General features: G+C 39.9%; 1 protein-coding gene and 1 long non-coding RNA gene across 2 annotated transcripts; one reads left to right on the top strand and one right to left on the bottom strand.

Moving 5' to 3' along the window:
- On the top strand, positions 1 to 22,873 carry LOC119503189. The gene is made up of 3 exons (XR_005210272.1): positions 1 to 502; positions 15,273 to 15,292; positions 22,864 to 22,873. It is a non-coding gene; the product is annotated as an uncharacterized LOC119503189 (long non-coding RNA).
- On the bottom strand, positions 2,830 to 7,805 carry cited4a (Cbp/p300-interacting transactivator, with Glu/Asp-rich carboxy-terminal domain, 4a). Its single transcript, XM_037794786.1, has 2 exons — positions 7,599 to 7,805; positions 2,830 to 4,759 (listed from the first exon to the last, which is right to left on the bottom strand). Exon 2 carries the CDS (start codon positions 4,744 to 4,746, stop codon positions 3,964 to 3,966), a length of 783 nt encoding a protein of 260 aa, XP_037650714.1. The 5' UTR covers positions 4,747 to 4,759; positions 7,599 to 7,805; the 3' UTR covers positions 2,830 to 3,963.
- Positions 22,874 to 23,638: the final 765 nt, after the last annotated feature.

Genomic DNA, 23,638 nt, shown 5'->3' with positions numbered 1-23,638 from the left:
TCCACTCACAGCAGGAAACAGGTGTGAGACACCGTTAATGGAACCGTGTACATACAGTAGGATTCTTATTTTGATGAATAGCACACTAATATAAAGTTAGAAAAGTGTGTTTATTTATTTGAATTTAACATGATTGCCTTTTTCATTATTTCTTTACTTGGAATTTTCATTATTTATTTTTTCTCATTTTTCATTCCTTCCTTTTTTTTAATTTAATTTTATTTCACATTTTCCTCCATGCTGGTTCTTTTACTTGTCATGTGTTGCTTGAAAAAACATTCCATATGTTTGCATTAACAAGTAGTTTACACAAAAGGTTACAGGTGTAATGACAGGAGCACAATTGTGTGATTGACGTCTGTGTTTATAGTATTCACTTAGTATATATAGTATGTCACTTTGTGAGCCAAAAGAACACCTGTGGAATCAATCTTGGTCTTGTTTTTAATCATGAAGCCCCTATATTAAGGGTTTCTTTTAAACTTTTGTAATTTAAAAAGCAGTGTGCATTAATTGTGGACATGATTGTCCACCAAAAACATCTTGTAATTCTGGCTATAAGGTTACTGAGCCCTCTAAAATGACGCCCACCAATATTTCACATCCACCAAGGAGGTTATGTTTTCTGTTTGATTTGTCTTATTGTCAGCAGGATTACAGAAAACCTACTGGCCCAATTTTCATGAAACTGGGTGGAGCATGTATTGTGTATTTTTCACTTTCATTAACATTACTAGATAGGGCACGGCCTTGGCGGAGGTCTAGTTGTGTTCTGCTGCAGGTTTGCTCTATACTGCATGTCCACATGTCACAGATAAGTTTTCAAAAATCCATTATAAAGGAGCTCAAGGACAAAACGCTGCTTTGACTCACATCATGTAGAGCAGCATGAGTATTTCAGGTCTTCTTAATATGCCTTTACTGCACAGATAATTAGAATTTTAATGAGGCTATTTCCATAGTTTGTTCCATGAAATCCCCACAGAAATGTTCTTCTAACGGTAAAACAAAACTTCTAGCAGGAGAGAAGTGAAATGACGGCACTATAAGGTCTTAGAGGAACACACATGAAATAGTTCAAATTAGAAACCAGACACTGTTGTTAGTTTCAAATCAGCACACTGCTTCGCTGCAACATTTTTGGCTTTTTAAGTTCAACTTTCCAAATTATATAACACACAATGAGCTTAAAAAAACATGTTGGTGGGTCCGGCTTTGTGCTGACTCACGACTGTTTTAGGATCTGTAGTTTGTACTTTGCTCTTGGTGTTTGCTCATCACTTCTTGTGGGTGGAGAAGTTTCTAAAACCAACAAGAGAATATAACTCAAATAGGACGAATCGACAGCATCTCAAAGCCTCTGTGGCTCAGACCACTAACACAAAGTAACAGCTGCAGTATTTATAAAGTCTGTGTTGTCATATTGCGCAGTGGAAAACACTGACATGCAAAGAAAACATTTCTTTAAATAAATATTTTATTTGAAAATAAATACATTTTCTTAAAATAGAATCAATAACATTACAAAAGCTTTGGGGGGGAGATGGGAAAGGAGTAGGAGGATCAGGAGGAGGAGAAGGAGGAGGGAGGTTTTACCCAAATGAATGATGTGTAATTTGGAACAAGGAGTACAATCTCACACGTTTATCTACCATCTTAAGACAAAGTTCCCACGATGTGTTGTACTGTACATTCTCAGCTGCTTCGTGGGAAAGTGGTGGCGTCCCCTCACGCTTGCTTTAACATGCAGTCTACTTGGTCTTAAAGCTTCAGCCCCCCTGCACCCAGAAACCATTGGTATACTGTATCTACACACTTCGTTTGTAAAAATGTAGGATATAATCTCTTGTCAACACATCAAAAATCAGCCACTGATTTACATTTACATCTGACAATGTTTTATCGAAAAGTACCTTAAATGTGTATAGATCAACGTCACCTCTAGTCTACAGTACAAAGATACAATACACAAGAAGACTGCGCGTATTGATATAGCAGTAATCAAGAGGCCACTGTCTCGCTAAGGCCAGAAGTATTTCCCATTTCAAACTGCGAGCTTGTGAGTTTGTTTTTTTTTTAGTCTGGCTGCAGTTTTGCCAGGCAGAAAGTGAAACAGAGCGTGAACTCGCTGGCACTTTTCTGCCTTTGCAACGGCGTTTCAATGCCCATTGTTTGACTCAAGAGCTCGGGAGATGGCAGATCTCCAGAGAGACAGGGACAGCAGCACAGTTGTATTGGAACAGATTAACACAGTGCACCAGCGCGGCCCTGACCCCTCTGACGGCTCCACAAATAGCATTATACGAGTGCAGGAAGTTCTCTCTCTCTCTCGACCGGCCTGCAGCGGCGAAGCAGCAACCTTGACAAAAAAACCTAATTACCGACTGCGCAAAAAAAAAAAAAAAAGAGCGCCACGGAACATGTCCGTTTTATAATTATTGAGTCATTGGAGAATGTGCAAGCCGACCTCAATTAAGACAAGCGTGTGAGAACATGTAATTTGAATCTAATCAGTAGAAAAGCAGCAGAGTAAGCTAATCTATGGCGGAAAAAAAACAACAACAACTTTGCACGCTTTGTGCTCTTCCTGCCGAATGAAATCAATGCCACAGGTAGCAGATTTAAATAATGATTAAACTAAGTGCTGCCAGGGAGTGCTGTGTCCACACATTGTGTCCACACATCGAAATCTCTCTCTCTCTCTCTCTTTCTCCCCTCGTTCCCCCCCCGCACAGCCTCCGATCACCTTCAGCACGCAGGGCAGTGGTTTAGGGAGGAGGACGCCATTCATTGGGTTTTAAATGCCTCACTGCACTGACCACACACACAGACGTATACAAACAACACACAGATGCAAATTCCGCGATCACGCACTTCTTTTTTGTCTTTTTTCTTTTTTTTTTTTTTTAAACCAATCCTCAGATCTGTGATCTTAACCCTCTGATGCTTTTTTTTGTTTCTTGGATCTCGCAACAAGCCACAGTGATGGCGTTTCTCTCATACTAACATGTTCCTCCCTCCCCTAACAGTTCTACTGAGCAATAACTCAAGATTTGCTTGCAATGAGGATCTAAATGTCTCGGAGCGGAGAGACCTCCAGGCCATTTTTCTACAGATCAATGCTTTGTTTAAGCCGACACTCTAAGCAATGCACTACTTTGCCAATGATTCAATCACAGTTAATTAGCGGGGAACAGATGCGATACGTTTAATGATTGCAGATTTAATCGGGAGTCAGGTAAATGACACTGACCGCTAAAGAATCAATGCAGCACATTTCACCCGACCAAATCCGAGATAAACCCAGGAATGCTGCACAACCTCACTCTCCTGCTCTTCAAGGAAATGTGTACTTTTTTTTTTTTGTGGGAACTCAGTTTTTTGAAGAGCCAGCCTTCAATATGCATGAAAAAAAAAAAATCCATTCTTAATCCCGTCATCCTTATATAAACAAATTCAGAGGATTACCTTTTTATATATTTGTAAAACATCTGCTACTATTTGAAGGTGTCATCAGAGATAAAATACATTTAGAAGATGCCACTAGCAGACCCAGATGGACAGTCTTTTCAGGCCTTCCCCCCGTTGTGTTTGTTAAGTTTACAATTATCCCAAAGCCTTGGCAACGCAGGCACATGTGCTGAGGGGCCAGATGGGTACAGACAGAGCCCGCTGCATCAGGATGCCTCTATTTGGCCAAAGACGACAGATCTCGCTGGCACGGGCTCAAAAGGAGAGAAAACCTGGTGCTTTTGCTGCGTTTTTCTCTCTTTACAATTCTTCATCAACTCGCAGGCAAGGTCAGTGCGAAGGCGTGCTAGACACTGTCAAATGCACAGACACAGAAACACCCAAACAGAACAGAGAGATTGTCTCCTCTCGCTGTGCTACTGTGACCGCTCAGTCATTCTTTGGGGGGGTGTCCAGTCCAAACAAAACACAACCAGCTTCCAAACGCTTCACTCAACAGCTCACTGTGCTCGGCTGCTGTTTGCACACAAAGTCCGATATGAAGTCAAACTCGTTCTGTCCCAGGAAGAGCTCGGGCAGCTCCTGAACGCGATCCAACCCAAACTCCAGCACCAGTGAGGTCAGAACCTCCTCGTCGATCAGATCCATGTCCATGCCGTTTAGTCCCAAAGGGCCTCCGATGTGCTGCATGCCCGATAGCTGGGCCGGACCCACCCGGTACTGAGCCCCGTTGGGCATGTGGTGGCCGTTGGCCGACATCAGCGGGTGTCCGTGATACTGAGTGTTTAGTTTCTGCAGGTGCATGCTCGCCATGAGCTGCTGAGAGGTGAGGGTACCATGGTGGTACTGCTGCGGGTGTCCAACCTGCTGCTGCTGCTGTTGCTGTTGCTGTTGTTGCTGTTGCTGCTGCTGCTGCTGCTGTTGTTGCTGTTGCTGTTGCTGCTGCTGCTGCTGCTGCTGCTGGGGGTGCATGTGGTGGTGCTGCTGCTGCTGCTGCTGCGGACCCTGACCATTGTACATCATGTTCCCAGACATCATCTGGTGGTGGTGGTTGGCCATGGGAGCTCCGTTGACGGGGCCGGCCATCCCGCCGGGTCCCACCATGCCCTGCCGCTGTCTCATGGCGGCCTCCATGTTGCTCTGAGGGTTCCTGCCGTAGTGCATCACCTGGCCATTGGGCAGAGCGCGCATGCCGGGCTGGCCATTGTGCTGCGGGGGTCCGTTCATGCCCATCCTGAAGCCGTGGGTCATGGGCATCATCATGTGTTCAGCCATGGCCTCTATAACCCTGAAAAACATATATAACACATCAAATTAATGTCATTACAACCTTAATACACTTAAAATACGCAGAATTTAAAGGAGCAATCCACCACTTTACGCGTGAAGTTCAGTTTACTCATCACAAGGAGTGATACTCAGCCTGTATATTGTCTTTTAAGATACTGGAAAGAGCTTTCTAAAGTTTAAAAGAATGATCTTGAAGAAGGGCTGGGAAAGCTTTGTGAAAATGTGTGATTTGAATAGTCATATTTCCCTTTTTTTCCCCCAAAAGAGAACCTAAAACATGACTGTTGAGCAAGAATAATAAAGCCCTGCAGCACCTGCAAGGTTGTGACTGTTAAACATATTCAAAGTACAAGTTGTTTGAACTAAGTAGAGAATCCACTTTAATAAAACGAATTCATCTGCTCCTGTTGTTTGTGTTTCTTGACAGAGCATTAGCCTGATATTTACAGACATGATTACAGACAGCTAGCAAGCATTAGCTATCCAGCAGGTAGAGACAAGCTGTTAATTGTTTTCTGCTTTTTTTCTTGATTTTATGAATTGTACCTTGTTCTTTTTCTTTATAATCTCATTATTTGGCAATATTGTCCATAAATACAGCATATTGATGTATTGATGTAGCCACTATCCAGCTTTCATCTACTGAAAGTAACCTCTTTGTGCATCTTCTAATGATTCACTCTCCACGATTTAGACACATTACACACCGTGCAATAACAAAACAAAACAAAAAATCCATCAAATTCATTCAATACATCACCCAGCCCTACCCTGATGATGTCATCAGGGTTGTCTCTGATTGGTCTTGAGACTGTTGTTTGTTTGTTTGTTTTTGTGTGTGTTACAAAAGCTTTACACAAAGTCTTCAATAGAAAGTTGTGTGTTTAAAAGATTTAGGAGGCAGGGAGGGTGTAACAAAAGAAACCAGAGCTGCAACAAATAGTCAATTAGTTGTCGACTATTAAATTAATCGCCAACTATTTTGATAATTGCTTAATCGGTTTGAGTCATTTTTTAAGAAAAATTCTCTGATTCCAGCTTCTTAAATGTGAATATTTTCTGGTTTCTTTACTCCTTTATGACAGTAAACTGAATTTCTTTGGACAAAACAAGACATTTGAGAACGTCAACATGGGCTTTGGGAAACACTGATCGACATTTTTCACCATTTTATCGACCAAACAACGAATCAATTAATCAAGAAAATAATCAACAGATTAATCGACAATGAATATAATCATTAGTTGCAGCTCTACATGAAACTGACAACCAATATCTAAGCTATAAGGTTAATTGGAACTAGTGGTTTGGATTTTTTTGTTTTTTTAAGAAACAGGTGGTCATGTATGGGGGGTAGATCCTAACTGCTGATGAAGGACACGAAATGTAGCTGAAAGTAATCCAGTAAGTGAACCTTGAGTAGCGATGCAACGATTTAATCGATTAGTTGTCAACTATTAAATTAATCGCCAACTATTTTGATAATCGATTTATTGCTTTAAGACATTTTTTAAGAAAAACAAAAAGTCTAAATTCTCTGATTCCAGCTTCTTAAATGTGAATAATGTTCTGGTTTCTTTCCTCCTCTGTGACAGTAAACTGAATATCTATGAGTTGTGGACAAAACAAGACATTTGAGGATGTCGTCTTGGGCTTTAGGAAACACTGATCAACACTTTTCAATATATATTTTATAGACCAAACAACTAATCGATTAATCGACAATGAAATTAATCGTAAATTGCAGCCATAAAAGAAATGCTATACAGTTGCATTATAAGAAATGCAGTGTTTCTAGATTTTTGAGCAATTCTAGAGACTAAAAGTCAGGATATCTCTGCTTCCATTTACCAACAATAAATTGTTGCCCTTTAAAACAATCTTCACTCTCATGAGAACAATCCAACTCTCTCTCTCTCTCTCTGCTGAAACTCCTCTCCTTCCTCCAAAGTTTCTGTCTTTATTTGCTTCCAGTCACATGGGAAGTAGTTCCTTGTTTAAAAAAGGAAACCATCTCATCTCAAAAAACCTCCACAATTACACCATCGGTGACTTGCCGCTGGATATCACACCGACGAGGGAGGGCAGCAATACCCTTGCAGCCAAAAGGACGCAGAGGAATGCTTCTCCAGACCACACACACACACACACACACACATATCCCCCCTCTCAACACACACACAGCAGCACCCTGCCTCTGTCCTCACACAGTCATTACTAAAAAAGATCCTCAATTAACATCACCTATAATAACACATCCCACTGGAACTGGCATTTGATGGATGATGCCAATGGATGTGCATTATTATGATGCTCCTACATGGTGATGATCATAAAAAGACAAACAGAAGCGAGCAATGAAATGAGCTTCTGTCTGAGAAAAACAAAGACATTTCAGTCTTATAAATGAACTCTGGTTGGTGGTGGTGCTCCCGGCTGCTTGTAGCTATTCAAGCCTTTTTTATTGCTGATAAAACAAGACACTTTTACCTCCAACAGCCTAAAATCCTCTTTAATATTCTGCTCTTGTGTTACCTCATTAAATGTATCTGTGGAGCTCCTTTGCAGATCTGGATTATCATCCAGCCAAATGCCACTTTGTAAATAGATAAAACATAATAATTGCTGACATTATTACACAAGCATGAAACCTCTTCTTGTTTTAATCCTCGGGGACTAAACACTCGATGCCATAAAAGCGCACACAAATCTAATAGAGCTCCATGTCCACATAGGATGGCATTACGCAGAGACGCGTATGAAGCAGTCCGCGGTACAAAGAGGAGAAAGTGCTACCTGTGCTATAGCCAGTATAAAAACAGAAACACGACACCTACCACGATGTATTAATGTGGAATCCGTGCGGGAGAAGTGTGATCGGTCCCGGGGTATGTTTCTCCAGCTGATGCTCCGGCTACATGCAGCCCTGCGGCGGATACACACTCTGACTCTGCGGCGTCTCGGAGCTAGTCACAGGAGTTTGTTTTCTGGGTCAACTCGGGGATTATATACATCTATAAAGCACAGAGAGAGAGAGAGAGAGAGGGAGAGACAGAGAGAGAGAGAGAGAGAGAGGAGGAGCTACCGTCCTCTCCGTCTCCTTTGTTGCCATTGGTCCTCCCCCCCTTAATCACTGAGCACAGAAACATTCAGTGAACTACCTCCAGTCGTCCACAGTGATCCAGTGAAACATTCAGTGAACTACCTCCAGTCCTCCACAGTGATCCAGAGATCCAGAGATCCAGCCGAGCAGCGCTGTGCGTCCTGGAGAGGTTTCACTGCCTTCCTGCCTTCATCACCCTCATACATACTATAATCCGTAATGATCCATACTGTCTTAACTGAAGGCTTTCTGTTTAAAGAGCAAGCAGGGGCAGCTTTCTTCACTTCTGCAGAACACATCACAACCACCTCTACTCCTATACTGAGAAATAATGTTTAACAAGATTCATTACACTGGAATGGATCTGTTTAGAATATATGGTTCTGTAGGATACATGGATGCAAACAGCAGCAATATTCAAAGTATCAGTGTATCAATAATAGATAACAGAATGCATTATTTGCCTTTACACCAAAATATAATTTCCTTGACTGTGTTGCAAGCTTGACTCCAAAAAATATAAACACAAACCACTCATTTACAATAGCAAATTTGGTAAAACTTAAACTAGTGGCAGAGTATGCAAACATCTAAGTCAAATCTTTCACTAAACTTAACACATCCAGCTTCATCTCCAGGTTTATCAGAGCTGGATAAAGCTGCATGGTCCCCTAAAAATTCCCATACGACGATGTGAATTATGTTCAAGGGAAACGTATTTTGTCGCGGATTACGTTTGCTTTGACGTATCATAAATACGTTTGTAATGATAATTCACAGAAGTCTGCATAGGGAGGGGGTCGGGGTGGATGGATGGGTCAATAAACAACAGGACTTTCACCCAGGAGACTGGTGTAGCTATGATGTTTTTTTTTACTAAACCTAACCAAGTCGTTTTGTTAAGTTTTTGTTTTGTTTCTATCTCGTAGTAATTCTAAGACAAACCCTAATGTTTATTTATTAAACCTAACTAAGTGGTTTTGTTGTGTTTTGTTTAAATTAATAACGTCAACCTGGTGTTCAAAACTATTTAAAAGTGAGACTGTAATCCAGGAAAAATATATGTTTTCCTTGAAACTTGATTGAGAAAACAGTTTAGTTGTATGGGAATGTAAATTTTCAGGGTTGAATAAAGCTGCCTGCTGTGACCGGAACCTGTGGGGCGTAACACCAAAACAATGAGCTAAAAGAGGCTAAAAAGCACCATAAAGCTGTCATAATATGGTGATAATTCTCTGTGGGTTTGTCACTATGAACGACTCCTTTCACATTACACATTTGATCCATTGTTAAATTATAAATATTGATATGTGCAGCTTTAACCAAAGTGTTTTGTAGTTCAAGACTGGAATCATGGTTCTCTAAAGATACTTCTCTACGCAGAGAAGGGTGTTATTAGTGAGCGTAGGCTGCAGAGACACGCAGAGGAGCCGACATACAAGTCCTGTGTAGGCTTCAATTGAAGTGAATGGGAGATAGATTGAATATATATAGGGTGGAAGTGTCCAATAATTAAAAAAAAACAACCTCATGAACGTGGAAAAATTACACTCCCCTCAAAATGTATTAGACAAAACCACTTGGTAGTGTATACACGTTATTCTTAGAAGACAGGATTGCACAAACCCACTAGGAGTGGTTGTGATGACACATCAGGATTCCCACTAAATAAAACCCGACTTTCAAAGTGACAGAATGGTAACATGGGAGAAACCCAACATTAAGAAGAAATCCTGTTTATGTCCTGGTGATTTTTTATAGAAATTACAATTCACAACTGATTATATACAAAGTGTACACATTTCAACAATTTATCTGTTTACTATGTGCTGCTCAATAGCCAAGGTTCATGTGTCAGGGTAATTTGTACAAACCCGAAGGCTAGACATATTTAGTATTTATTAGATTTTGATTCTATCTACATTAACTGGATACCAATATACTTTAACATATTAAACAGAGCAGCTAACCTTACCAAAGAACAGATCAGAGGTTTTCAAAGTGTGAGGCAATTCAGGGGAGGCTCAGTGAACGGAAGTGAAACAATATTAAAATAGTTATTACATCCCTTATCCAAAGAAGATCACACAGAATATAGCCTAAATGTGTGTGATTTGCTGAAAGAGAGAGTTCAGAGATACAGTAGTTTTGGGGAATTTTCCTGTTTTTCCCACTTTCACAGAGTCAGAAACTAATAAATGCGTTAGGACAGACCTTTTTATGTATTTCTTGTAGTTTGAAGTTATGTCAAACAGAAATATTAGACTATCTTGGCTCAATTGTTGAGTGTCTATGGGATCAAATAACATAATCATGATCCCATAGACATCCAGGAATTGAGCGAAACTAAGCGAGTAAACTAAGGGCGGGTGAAGGGGCGCCTATTTGCCTACTAAGGATTGTGTGAGGGGAGGCCCACACTCTCAGACTTTGAAAACCCCAGATCTAGAAGAATCCTGTTTTCTATGAGTGTACTCATGATACTGTTTCCCTGATTATTTAGAATCCAATATATTAATAAGAATAAAATATTATTAATTATTATAACTCACACACTAGACACTGAGGCTGTTGTGTTACACGTCACGCCGGCACGAGCGAGTCCGCTACTAGCCGCAAGTCGGTTTATACGGGAGTTTATGCAGAAGTTAGCCTGCTGCAACGGTCGCAATGGCAACGGTGCACATAAAAATGTCCGCTGCTCTGACCATCTTGCTGATGTTGATTTGAATGGATTGAAAGTCTGTTCTACTTCCTGTTCTATTTCTTTTCCTCCGCCCCATAAAAACTCTTGCTAGTGATGAATCTAAGGGGAATTTAATATGTATTTATTCTGTAATTACCAACAGTAGCTGCTGTTTAGAAAAAGTTATACAATCTGGCTTTGGGGTTACAGGTAGCTTCGGTCATTTATTCAAGGTAGATGTAAAGTTCTCTTCATAGATTTACTGTTATTACCTTTTCAGATGAAAAACAAGACTTCCCGAGAGATCAGTCTGAACAAGTGTACTGTATGGGGTTGTTGGTCTTATTTGACATAACAGGAGTCGCCCGTGATTTACTAATTTATTTATTCATTATCTTTGACCTCATTTAGCTTTGGTCAAAACTACAAGACACAATCTGACAACCTTTCAATGCAAAAGCGACAGTAGACTCCACTGAAGCATGTGATACCTTGTTCTTTGCGGCCTGATAGAAATCAACCCACCTCCATCCAGCTCGGGAGCGAGCTCACAGCAGCCAGTCCTTTTGTTCTGGCCTCCCTCCCTGTGTGGAGAAAGTCAAACCCCCTCAGCAGGAGCTTGGTATGTATTCCTGTTGACATACACACACACACACCCTCCGCTGCAGAGGAATGTGTCCTATTTTTGGGCCCCTAAAGTCAGCCAGACTCCCAGCCTCTTTCTAATGCGCCATTCACTTGACCATTGTGTTTTTTTTTCCTCTTTTGGGAGGACGCTGTGTGTTTTGATCTGCAGCAACAGCCTCCTCCGTGTATTTACAAGGAGCAGTGCTTGAGTCAGGCTTTTATTCTGACAAATACAGCTGCACTTTGAATTTATGTTTTTCAGTGTGCAGATTTCCAGTTGTCACTTGCAAGTTATTCACATTAACATTTACACAAGCACTATAATTAAGTACAATTTAGAGGTACTTTACTTGAGTATTTCCTTTTTATGCTTCTTTATACGTCTACTAATTATTGTCCTTTATATTCCACTACATTAATTTAACCATTGTTACTTTTCAGATTTTACTAAACATATGATCAGTTTATAAAATATGATGCATTGTTATAGATTAAACTACTATACTCATGTATGTACAGTAGATATGAAGCTATAGCCAGCAGCAGGTTAGCTTAGCTTAGCTTAGCATAGCCCCCTGTACAGTATTATTTTTATTTTAGAGATTAGTTTTGTCAAGGATAAAGACTGGAAACAAAATATACAAAAATATGTTTACACTTCTCAGCTGGTGGGCTGGCCCTCACCGGGCACATTGTCCAGTGTGCCTTGACCGAGGTCTGCTTGGAAAGGCCGACCAAGAGTGAGTTTTACAGCACCGCTCGCCGGGGACCTCGCCGCTGCCCGAGGTCGTGGAGTGCTCACTGCACAGTGCGCCCTCTCTCCCTGTGGGGAGACTCTCTAGACTCCCAGAGCGTCTCTCCTCAGTGCGAGGGCTCTTTGGCGATGTCGGCACGCCGTCTGGTTTACCACTCTTAATGCTGTGTGACTTTTTGCCATCAGCAATCATAACCATAGAACCATAAATTGTTCACTAGAGCACCGAGTTCTTCATAGATCTAGCCTTGAAATTGTGCTCTCAAAGTGCTCCAGATTGATTCATTTCACTTTAATATGTAAAAAATGTTTGGAACATACACCACCACTCCACAGTCTCTTAAAATCGTGTGGGAAAAACTCTATTACGTCATCCAAAACTGGCCCTCCACACACTTCAAAACTCATTCTGCGCCACTGAGACCAAGGGCTGAATCGAGGGCTGGGAGGCGGGGTTAAAGGAAACGCTACTGCGACTGCTCGATGAATCCAATGGATGCAGAAGATCGCCGGATAATCCCGGATACTTCATCACTCAGCAGTCGAGCCACTTTGGCCTCATGCACCACTGAGCAACTCTCATAGGAATGAACGAGGCCCCGCCTCCGACGCTGTATCCAGTTCTCTTTATACATCCGTCAAGATCAGGTGCCAGGTTTTGTTACCTTTGGAGAGAGTCTGCCTATCTGTTTCCCTCTGTTTCCAGTCTTTGTGCTAAGCTAAATTTAGCCAGCTGCTCGTGGGCTCAAGAGTATATTCCTCAAAATGTCAAACTCTTCCTTTAAATATAATTTTAAAACGCATCACTTCCACTTGTAATGTAAAATGTCTTTTTCCTAGATGCCATAGGACAACACATCAGTCATTCCTGCGCTGCTTTGCCGAACGCTGTCGAGCGCTGTCAGACATGGCTGCACGTAATAATGTGACAACCCTTCAGACTACTCTGCTTATTTGACCTCATCTTGCTCGTCTGAGAATTACTCGCCGGTCCGAGTGAGATAGAAAATGTGTCCTGACAGTTAGCCAATGAAACTGTTACTCTTGGTTATTGATCATTACTCATAAGCTGCGCTCCCATCCCCATCATGACTCAGTGGACCTACATACTAATCTTCCTGCAGCCTTGAGCCAGCACATGCTATCGAGAGAATATCGTTGCGTGTTTGTTGGAGTGCGTGCCAACGTTATGTAATGACCACAGCGTCTATGCAAATAGATTAGATGTAATTTGTTTATGTGCAACTGCTAGAACAAAGACAACAGCACTGATTCACTTTCTCTCTGTCTGTCTGTCTGTCTGTCTCTCTTTCTATCAAACCTACTCCTTTTCTTCTTTTACCCCCCCTCACACCGTCCAGGTCTCATATTACTCACTGCTTCTTGTTCCCTGTTCTTCCCGCCCCCGCAGCCCCCCCGTCCGTCCGTCCATTCATACTGTCTCTACATTGAATGCTTATTCCAATAAGGGCTTTATGTATTGTCACAACATGATTAATGCAGTTTTTGCAAAAGGCAATTATTGCCAGCAGAAGGGCAGAGCCACACACGAGGTAATCACAACAGACCGCCGCTCGAGCTGCAGCCCCCGCTCTGCCACTTGCCCTCATCCAGACAGAGAGCACCGCGCAATAGATTTGTAAAAAGGTCATTGGAATAAATTGCCTCTTAGGTACAGTAAAAATGTGTTTTCTGCGTGTCCTCCGGCGACTTAAACTGCCTCTCAAGTCATTGAGCCGTGCGAGTGGCGTCTTCATTATACAGTCTGTTTGTGACATGTATGATAAATAAGAAGATAATGGGTGTTTTCGCATTTGTTTATGCAACGGGAACTCCTTTAAGTACATCAGTAAGGGCATATTTTATTATTCTATTCTGTAGGCGACGCAACAGTGAGAAGTGAGGCACTAACTGCTTGGCGCTAATTAGCTGGTGTGTTCACTTCACTTCACTTCACATAAGATATTAGTGGGAAACAGATAGGGGGCTGAAATCCTGCTTAATTTAACGTTGTGGATTATCGGCTATTTGAAAAGGAATGTGTTTTAATAATGCTGAAAAAAAAGCAACAACCACGTCTGACAAAATCTAACCCTGTAATACACAAATCCTAGGTCACGTTCACGTCGTATGGGCCGGATGGTAAAATGGGATAACTTCCCATGTCTCTGATTTATGACATCAAACAGCTCAAGATAGTTGTGTAATTGCATTTATTTGTACTGTGAAGGGACAAAATCACACAATACATTAAACAAATTCAATGTAACAAATAACTTAAATTGAGGTTCAATTATCTTGAACGACAAGGCATTTAGGTTTGCTTTACTTCCATATCATCAAGCTCCAAGTCGTATATTTCAAAGCTACCTGGTCATGATTACAACTTGGATGTTGACGTGAGATATATTTACAAGTCAGAAACAGCTTATAACAACCCACCTACGTCATTATTAGATGTTCAAAGGAACTGACGTAGCATAAAGAGCGAGTAAGTCGGCATAGGGCAGGTAGTTAGATGGGTCAAACAAACACAGGAGACCGCTGTTTGTGTCCCGTGTGAAACCAAGTAAACGTTGGCTTATTCTTATGTACTTTTGTTACGTAACTTACGTACTTAACTAATGGCAGTTGCTTAAAAAGCGTGATTATTTCATGTAAAAAATTTTCTTATTTTAACCCAAACTACAATCTTTTCCTAAACCTAACCAAGTAGTTTTGTTGTTTAAGTACACCTAAAAACTAAGTAAAACTATGTTGGAAGTTTATTTTGAAAATACACTATGCATGTAACGAGCGGAAACTGACACACCGTCCCTGACACATCAAAAACTGACGCTATCGGAGAACCCAGAGTGTCATAGTTTGAAGCGTAAGGCCGCTGACCAAGCATCGGTATTAGACATGTTGTGTTGCTCGTAACGATATCAACCAAACTCTCTAAAAAGCATGACTGAGGTCACCTAAACAAGACTAAAGACCGTTACACACCGGCGGCGTTTTATTCATGCAATTAATTCGCTAGTCAGTATATTCTCTCAAACTGTTGTTTTTATCATGAATACTTTCTCGCATAGCGCGAATATTATGTGACAAAAAAAAAATTTGTTTTTCAGCGTAAAGGTAATCAAGTTGTGCAGAACGGGCTTAGTTGCACCTATATTTATGAAACAACACAAAGAAAATGTCAATACTCCTTTCAACCTTGACAAAGGCAGCGCAGACCAGAACCTCTCCTTCCATTCTTACCTTTCACAATAAAAGCCCTCGACATATAATATTTGCAGGCGAGTATTTTTCATTTTTGTGTCATTTATTCATCAAGCACCCGGTGTGTAAAGACCTTAATACTAGTGGCTCCGTGAGATAAAATATTTAGACTATCATGGGACACTAAACCTACAATGAAACCATGATTCGACCCCCCCTAATAATGTAGATTATGATCCAATTAAAATGCATTGGTATAAAAATGTGATGAATCAACATTTAACATATCACCAGAAGACAAAAGTGACCATATGATCCTTATAAATTCTTCTAACCAGGCTGTTAACAATAGAGGGGGCCTCCTCTTTTCTCTCCTCCCCCTCCCCTTGCTCTCCTCAGTAGGGTGGGGCGTCCCACCTGCTGCTACCAGGTAGTAGAAACAGGAGCATATGTTGTTTTATTAGTCTGTGTTTGTGTGTGTGCAACCGCGTGCGTTCATGCATGTGTGCTCGAGGTGCTGTTTCCCTCCTAATGTCTGTGTTTGCATGGGAGGGGGGAGGGCCGCCTCTCAGATTCCTGGGTCTCTTGGTGTGAGCTGTGTTGTGCTCCAGCGGTTCCATTTGGCCAACAACGAACCACCCTCCAACACCCCCCCCCCCCCCCCCCCCCCCCCCCCCTCCCCAACCCCCTCTAACCCCCATTAGACAACCTTTACAAGTCCTGCCTGCCAAGATCAGGTCTGATCCTGTCAGCTCTTTACTTATTAGATAAACATGAAGAGGTTGTAGCTCATATAAATGTGACGGTAACACTGATAGCACAATGCAACCGAACACAAAGCTGCAACAGGAAACTGGTGCAATCGTGGTTACTCTCTCAAACAGCTTCTCCTTTCAGAGTAAGAGATGCTGACAAATCTCAATCTGTTATTTCATCACATATAAAGGATGACATTGTTACATAATTGTAACTGAATTGAAATCATATTCAGCCAGGCTTTTGACTGTTTTTTTTACATTATTTTATTCACTTATTTTATTGTATTTAAGTTGTAAACTCGTATTCTATTTTATTGTTATTTTTTTAATCACAAATGTTTTTGTATTTAAGTTGTATAATGTTATTCTATTTGATTGTTATTTTATTAATCACTTATTTTATTGTATTTGAGTTGTATATTTGTATTCTATTTGATTGTTATTTTATTAATCACTTATTTTATTGTATTTAAGTTGTATCATTTTATTTTTGTTTTTAATTTTATTAATCTAGTTTTTATTTCATGCTGTTATATTACCATCACTGTTATTATAGCTTTTAAAAATTCTATTTTATTGCATTTTTATCTCATGTGCATTGGTCTCAAATTGTCAAATTGTTGTATAGCTGCAACAATCTATCGATTAGTTGTTAACCATTAAATTAATCGGCAACTATTTTGATAATAAATTAATCGGTTTGAGTAATTTTTCATGAAAAAAAGTAAAAATTCTCTGATTCCAGCTTCTTAAATGTGAATATTTTGGACAAAACAAGACATATGAGGACATCATCTTGAGCTTTGGGGAACACTGATCGACATTTTTCAACATTTTCTGACATTTTATAAACCAAACAACAAATCGATTAATCGAGAAAAATAATCAACAGATTAATTGACAATGAAAGTAATCGTTAGTTGCAGCCAGATCTGTGAAGCACTTTGAACTGCACTAACCTGTATGAAAGGTGCTATACAAATAAAGTTTGATTGATTGATTGATAATTCTTATCTTTATGGTGAATTAGATTTGATTTTCTTGCTCTTAATCTTATTGTTCTGCCTCATTCTGCCATGTTGGTAAGGGTCTGTTGACTAATAATGACTTTGGTATCTCGATATGCAGATAGTTTAATCTGTCCAGGTTTTGAGATATCCTCAACAGGAAATTCCACCTCTTTTCCATACAATGGAGGTGAATGGAATCTTGTTTGTGGTGTTTTCTCTTCCCCGGAAACTGTGTTACTCTGGATAATCCACAGAATACTTTGTCAACAGTTTCTTCGGAACTATTTGTTTGGTAGAAAGCAGTTCTGCTGAAAGCTGTTCACACCAAGGTGGATTGTCAGGAGAAACTCTGTACCCAGGTTACAGTTAACTTTCTGCAGTAGCCTCATTAATTGGCGGCAATTACAGATCATTTTGCAACAATCTTACAGGGCTCTTGCATGCCAATGCATGGGTCACAAGTATGACGTTTGTTTTTTAATCAGTGAAAAGTTTCAAAAAGAGCAACAAGGAATGATCTCATGTTGCAAATCACAGCTTGCATGTTGCAAATTTGGTGAAACGCCAAAATTCGCTTTAGGTAATCGGAATAGGAGATAAGAGAAACATGATTTCTCAGCCCATTTCTTAGCCATGTGTATACATGTAACCCAGTTTGTAATCAGCTTTTAAGTGTGTGCGATAAAAAAAACTTCAGACAGGGAAAGTATAACAGCTGAGCAGTCGGATAAAAGGAAAAATCATTATATACATAGCTATGCGTTCTCATTAAATACTGAACTAAAGTAACCTCTAAGTCTAAATAAATCAGTTCCCACAACTGAACATGTGACATTCAGACACACGTTTGTGCTAGAAGGAAGAACCATGCTGTCACTGAACCAGATTGTGCGTAACCTGGTTCTGCATAGCTAGATGCCACTTGAGGTTAAGATGTAAAATAGGTGTTGTGTAATTTGGGTGGACCGAGCCTTTAAGATAGAAGCAGAAAAACACTTAAAGAAGAAGAAGAAGAATAGCAGGCAAACAAATGATATAATGAGCATGACCTCTAAAGCTTAAAACTACCTGTGTTTATGTTTTCCTGACAAAGGAAGTAGCGTGATGTTGTTTATATCACCGACAAACGTCATGAATGATCAGGAATGAGGTTAGGGTGGATGACTGGGTGTACGAAGCACGTGAAAGAAACAGCAGAGATCAGGGTGTGTATCCGTCTCCTACCGGCAGTCAACATGAAAGGAAATAGTTTAAAAGTCCCATATTGTAAAAAGTGAGATTTTCATGTATTTTATATTATAAAGCAGGTTTAAGTGTTATATAAATACTGGTAAACTATCAAAACGCTCAATATACGGAGAAAAACACACAGCCCGTATTCAGAAATTGTGCGTTTGAAACAAGCCATTAGGATTTCTGTCCATTTGTGATGTCACAAATATACAATATTTAGACCATTACACGGTTTTAAACGTAAACATTCTAAATGTGTCCCAGTTTATTTCCTGTTGCAGTGTATGTTAATGACATCACCTGACAGGAAGTAAAGATGGACCCAAACTGTTGCCTAGCAACGCAATTCTGTTGCAATTCCGTTGAAATGTGCTAAAACTGAGCGTTTCAGACAGAGGGTAAATACAGGTATATTCAGGCAGACAGTATGAGGAATATATAGTTTTTTTTAACATTACCGCATGTAAACATGTTCTAGTAGACACACAAAATACAAGTATGAACCTGACAATGGGCAAGATATGGGACCTTTAACATGTAATACGCATATTTGTTTCCTTTCCAAGATTTAGAACAGAACATCTAAGAATGATACTACTCTCATGTCTGTACTTCAAGCAGTTTTTTGTCAAATTAGCCAAAGATACAATACATAACTCCCCTTAGAAGCACAAAATGCCTTTCCCATTTTTTTTTGTATATGGATAAAACAAATACGACACGGAGTGTTAATTATTGAGCTTTCGAGTTGGTTTGGACAGAGCCAGGCTAGCTTTTACCCCACTTCCTGTCTTTATGTTAGGATAGGATAATGGCCTTCTGGCTTTAGCTCCACATGTGGAGTGGTATCACTCTTCTCATCTAAAGGCGTTTTTTTCTTGCAATTAATTTGCACATAAATTTGCATGTAAATATATATTTTTATATTTTTGTCTTGAATACTTTCACTCCGAATGCGAATATTATGTGCCGAAAAACCAACATACTTTTTTTCTTAGCTTTCCCACAGTGAATAACGGCGTTAACTAATCACGTTGTGCAGAACATGTTGAGTTGCGCCTATCACGGAGGCTCCGTAGTCCAAACCAAGACGCCAAACTGTATTACTCCTTTCAACCTTGACAAAGGCAGCGCAGACCAGATCCACTCCTTCTGTTCTTACCTTTCACAATAAAAGCCTTGAACATATAATAGAGTGGTGCAGGCATGACTTTTTTTTGTAGACCAACCCGGAAGTTAGCATCGCCCTGGTTCCCTCAACAAAAAGCCAATGGGATTTTTCCATTGGGTTTTTGAATATTGTACAGAATAAGCTCTGTGGCAAACCAAATACTTACGCATTTTGTTCAGCAAGATAATATTCCCAAATGAACACCATTTTTATGATTTTTGAAGTGTTAATGCAATCACTAGAAGAAAAACGCTAACGTTAGGCTATAAACAAACTACACCACGGTCGCATGAACGCGAGTATACACAACGAGGCTGTAACGGCGGACGAGTCGGCGTGATGAAGTTTAGTAGTCTCATTTAGCCAAAGTGAATTATTTACTGACTAATTTAATATCGTAGAATAAAACGTTAAAATCTCTTAAGCTTGTGTTAACCACAGACCTTATTTCAGGCATCTAACTAAAAACCCATTAAAAAAAAACAATTGACTTCGAGACGAGGGAACCACAAATGCTAAAATGCTAACTCATTTCCGGGTTTTAGGACTCATTCCTGCACTACTCTATATTCGCATGCGATTATTTTGCAGTTTTGTTTCCTTTATCCGTCTCGTTCGCGGTGTGTAAAGGCCTTCAGAAAGAAAACAAAAAGGGTATTTCCTGGTTTTTCTGAAGGGTTTTCCCAAACTTCAGTACTTTTAGCGTAAACATAACCACACCGTAACAGTAGGTCTACTGTGTGAGAGCTCTTTCTGGAACAGGCATGTGGGTAATTTTGGAAAAATGATCTTGTCCCTTTGGTATGAGGACCTGTTGAGGATGATCACATCCCTACTGGCACTCGTATTTTCACTTGAACTGAGAAAACCACAGTTTTAACACTGATAGCTGCCTGTGGCTCTGTTGACACTGCGGGCCGTCGCTGCTTCTGTCTGATTCTTTTGGATGACGATTCAAATCTATTCTAGGATGCAACCCATATCTGATACCAATATGAGCTGACAGCAAGGTCGAGCAGACCTTGCTGTCAGCTCAGAGTAAGAATAAAACATGTCACATTTGTTTTTGTACCTACACTAAGCTTCTCCTGCATGCCTTAAAAAGAAACGTCTTTGATTAAAAGTAGCTACACGTCGCCTATTGACTGCTTTAAAGCGTTAGCCCACATACCGATCATATAACTGTCTGGCTTTCATTCCATTGTTGGATTTGGTAGTCTTCCATGCTGATGTTGGCTCAGCCAAACCGCCAAAGTGTGAAATGAATGATGACTTACTTATTGTCATGGCAATGCTGACAAATTCACAAATAGAGCTTTCAAATACAAGTAGCCTAACCTGCCTCATTTTGCTCTCCTCGTAGACACCGGAATTGAAAAATGTGAGTGTGCAGCTTTATATAAAAATATAAGATTTGTATAAAGTGGTCGAGCGAAATGTATCAGTGCGTCTTTGCGAAATATTTGGATAAGCTTGGTGACTTAGTTACTCTCCTCGGGAAGACTAGTTGGTGCAGCTAACCAGCTAGGCTAGCGCTATTTATTCACAATACGATGTCTCCTGCAGATTCTCACTATTTTCTCTCTGCTATTCTGCTTAAATCCCCTGGCATTTTTTTTAACTTCAACATTGTTCACCATTTCCTTCACTAAAAAGACATTTGAGAGGGAAAATAAAGCTCTTCGTACTAATACGTTTCCTGACGTCCAGTTAGCTGTTGTGGAGAAGTTAAACCGACAGAAAAGTGAATGGTGCAACACAGCTAATAAGCAGCGTTGCCATATGGGGGATATTAAAGGTCCCATATCATGCTCATTTTCAGGTTCTTACTTGTATTTTGGATTTCTACTAGAACATGTTTACCTACTTTAATGTTTAAAAAAAACTTTATTTTCCTCATGCTGTCTACTTGGATATAGCTGTGTTTACCCTCTGTCTGAAATGTTCCGTTTTAGTACATTTCTATGGAATTGTAACAGAATAGCGTTGCTAGGAAACAGCTTGGGTCCATGTTTACATCCTGTCAGGAAATAAACTGGGACCCATTTAGAATGTTTACGTTTAAAACTTTGAAATGGTCTAAATATTATAGATTTGTGACATCACAAATGGACAGAAATCCTGACGGCTTGTTTCAAAAGCTCAGTTTCTGAATACGGGCTGTGTGTATTTCTCTGTGGATTGAGCGTTTCGATACTTTCACAGTATTTATATAGAACTTAAACCTGCTTTATAATATAAAAGCCATTAAAATGTCACTTTTTACAATGTGGGACCTTTAAACTATCGTACTAGAGGCTTAAAAAGGTCGTATTTTGAGGGAAATTATCGTACGCGAGTCATAACTACGCAAAAAAATAGGTATAAAAGTGTAATTTTACACATATTTAAACAACTTTAAAGGATCCAGCAGACTAATACCAACTACTCATTGCAAGCGTCACAAAACGGTCATTTTGGCACTTTGGGCATTATTGATCGTACATCATATACAGGGCAAAATGATTGTACAAATATGATAATTATCGTACATCTGGCAACGCTGCTAATAAGCAACTCCAGCTTCATCCATTTTGAACTCTTTGGTTCTCAGACGGCCTGTGAGTGAACAATAGCACAAACCTCTGGATCAAAGTTTAAAAAAATCATTCAGATTTACTTGTGAGCGAATCCACTAATCACTGCAATTCCATTAGAACTAATTTAATTTGCCGCAAAATTCCATCGTTTTAAAAGCTGATTTGACCCATTCTTAACACAACAGGGGAAACAGGAAGTAGGATTTTGGCAGTTTCAGGGTAAATACGGCCTGAATGGCTTGCTCTGATTTTTTTTTTACAGTGTAATGAGTAATAGTGGCACAATGTGCCTGTTTGTACACAGCCATCAAGACTGTCTGTTCATACTGAGTTGTGTTAATGCCCTATGAGTCACTGCTGCATGGTCTCCTCTGTTGAAATACATGTTTCCTACAGACACTCGCAGACGATGACGCTGTTGCCATAGGAGACAGACATAATGTACGACGTAGGTCTAATGAACGTCGGTTAAGCTTGTGTCTGACCCATTCATATGATACTACTGTCACAGGTTAACCTCCTGTCGTCACTGGTCACAGAGGCTCCAGTCTGCCATTGTAGTCTCATAATGTTACTGCAAAAACCATAGAATTGCACAGAATTACATTTCCAAGATAGCAAATACAGTCTCTGTCTTCTCCCCACATTTGCTGCCTCTCGCGACCTACTTCTGCTCTTTCTCTTGTTCTTTTTAAGATAAAGATCGCTTAGGTTACATGTTTAAATGTCAATAACATTACATTAAAATTCACATCCATAATAAAAACAATTAGATGGCTGAGGTGTGTGGAGGGTTGAGAAGACACATCGACTGGCTGAGTTAACCCCTCGCCCCTGTGTTGGCCTGAGTATTAGTGAGGATTATCTTCCTTCACCACAAATGAGATGATATGATAATTGCATGAATTGGACCTGACATTTTCCCCAATTATCTTATTTTATCTTAAAGTCAGAAAACCTATGATCTCAAGATGATGAAAACAAAGATAGATGAATAGATCTCAGCTTTCTATCGAATACATTATATACAGGAGAAATCTGTATCTCCTTCTTTTATTTGGGGTTTTAATTGTTTCCAATGTAGCACATACAGAAACCCAGGATAGAACATTATATTTTAGTATTGAATTGCTAATAAACCTAATAATAAACAAAGTTCTTCACAGATTTAGTCTAGCTTATAAAGCAGCTTAGTCCCCCATGGGAATTTTCTTTATATTAAATTATTCTGCAGCACAGAACTTATATTCAGTACCAATTTTCAGTGACAATTTATTATATTTTGTGACATTATGTAACATAAAAAGGAATGTAGAGGTCGGGGTGGATGGGCTGAAAATATGTTTGCACATAATCAAAGATTCTTGTTGGCATATGATGTTTTTCCAACAATACATAAATTAGCAGTATTCAGTGTCAGTAAACACAACAGTATACAAAACTGTATGAGTGTTTAATTTCCCCACTGCTGTTGAGAACTGCTGACAACTCCATCTGCTGATGAAGAGCGTGTGATGTGATTGAAAGCTCCAGAACAGCTACTAAAAGGACCTTGTCCAGATTATTTGCTCAATTTGTACAAATTGTTCTCCTTTTGGGTTGGATTAGCCCCGCCATTTTAGCTCTTACGATTTGAACTCACCTCATACAACGTATGATATCTTATGGAAAGTTATTCCTCATTACCTCCGCCAAGGCCAATGGCCTTGAGCCAAGGAGGTTATGTTTTCACCAGCGTTGGTTTGT

Source organism: Sebastes umbrosus, chromosome 15 (assembly GCF_015220745.1).
Source record: "Sebastes umbrosus isolate fSebUmb1 chromosome 15, fSebUmb1.pri, whole genome shotgun sequence".
NCBI lineage: Eukaryota > Metazoa > Chordata > Actinopteri > Perciformes > Sebastidae > Sebastes > Sebastes umbrosus.
Note: the sequence above shows the minus strand (reverse complement) of the source record. Positions and strands in the feature narration are given on the sequence as shown.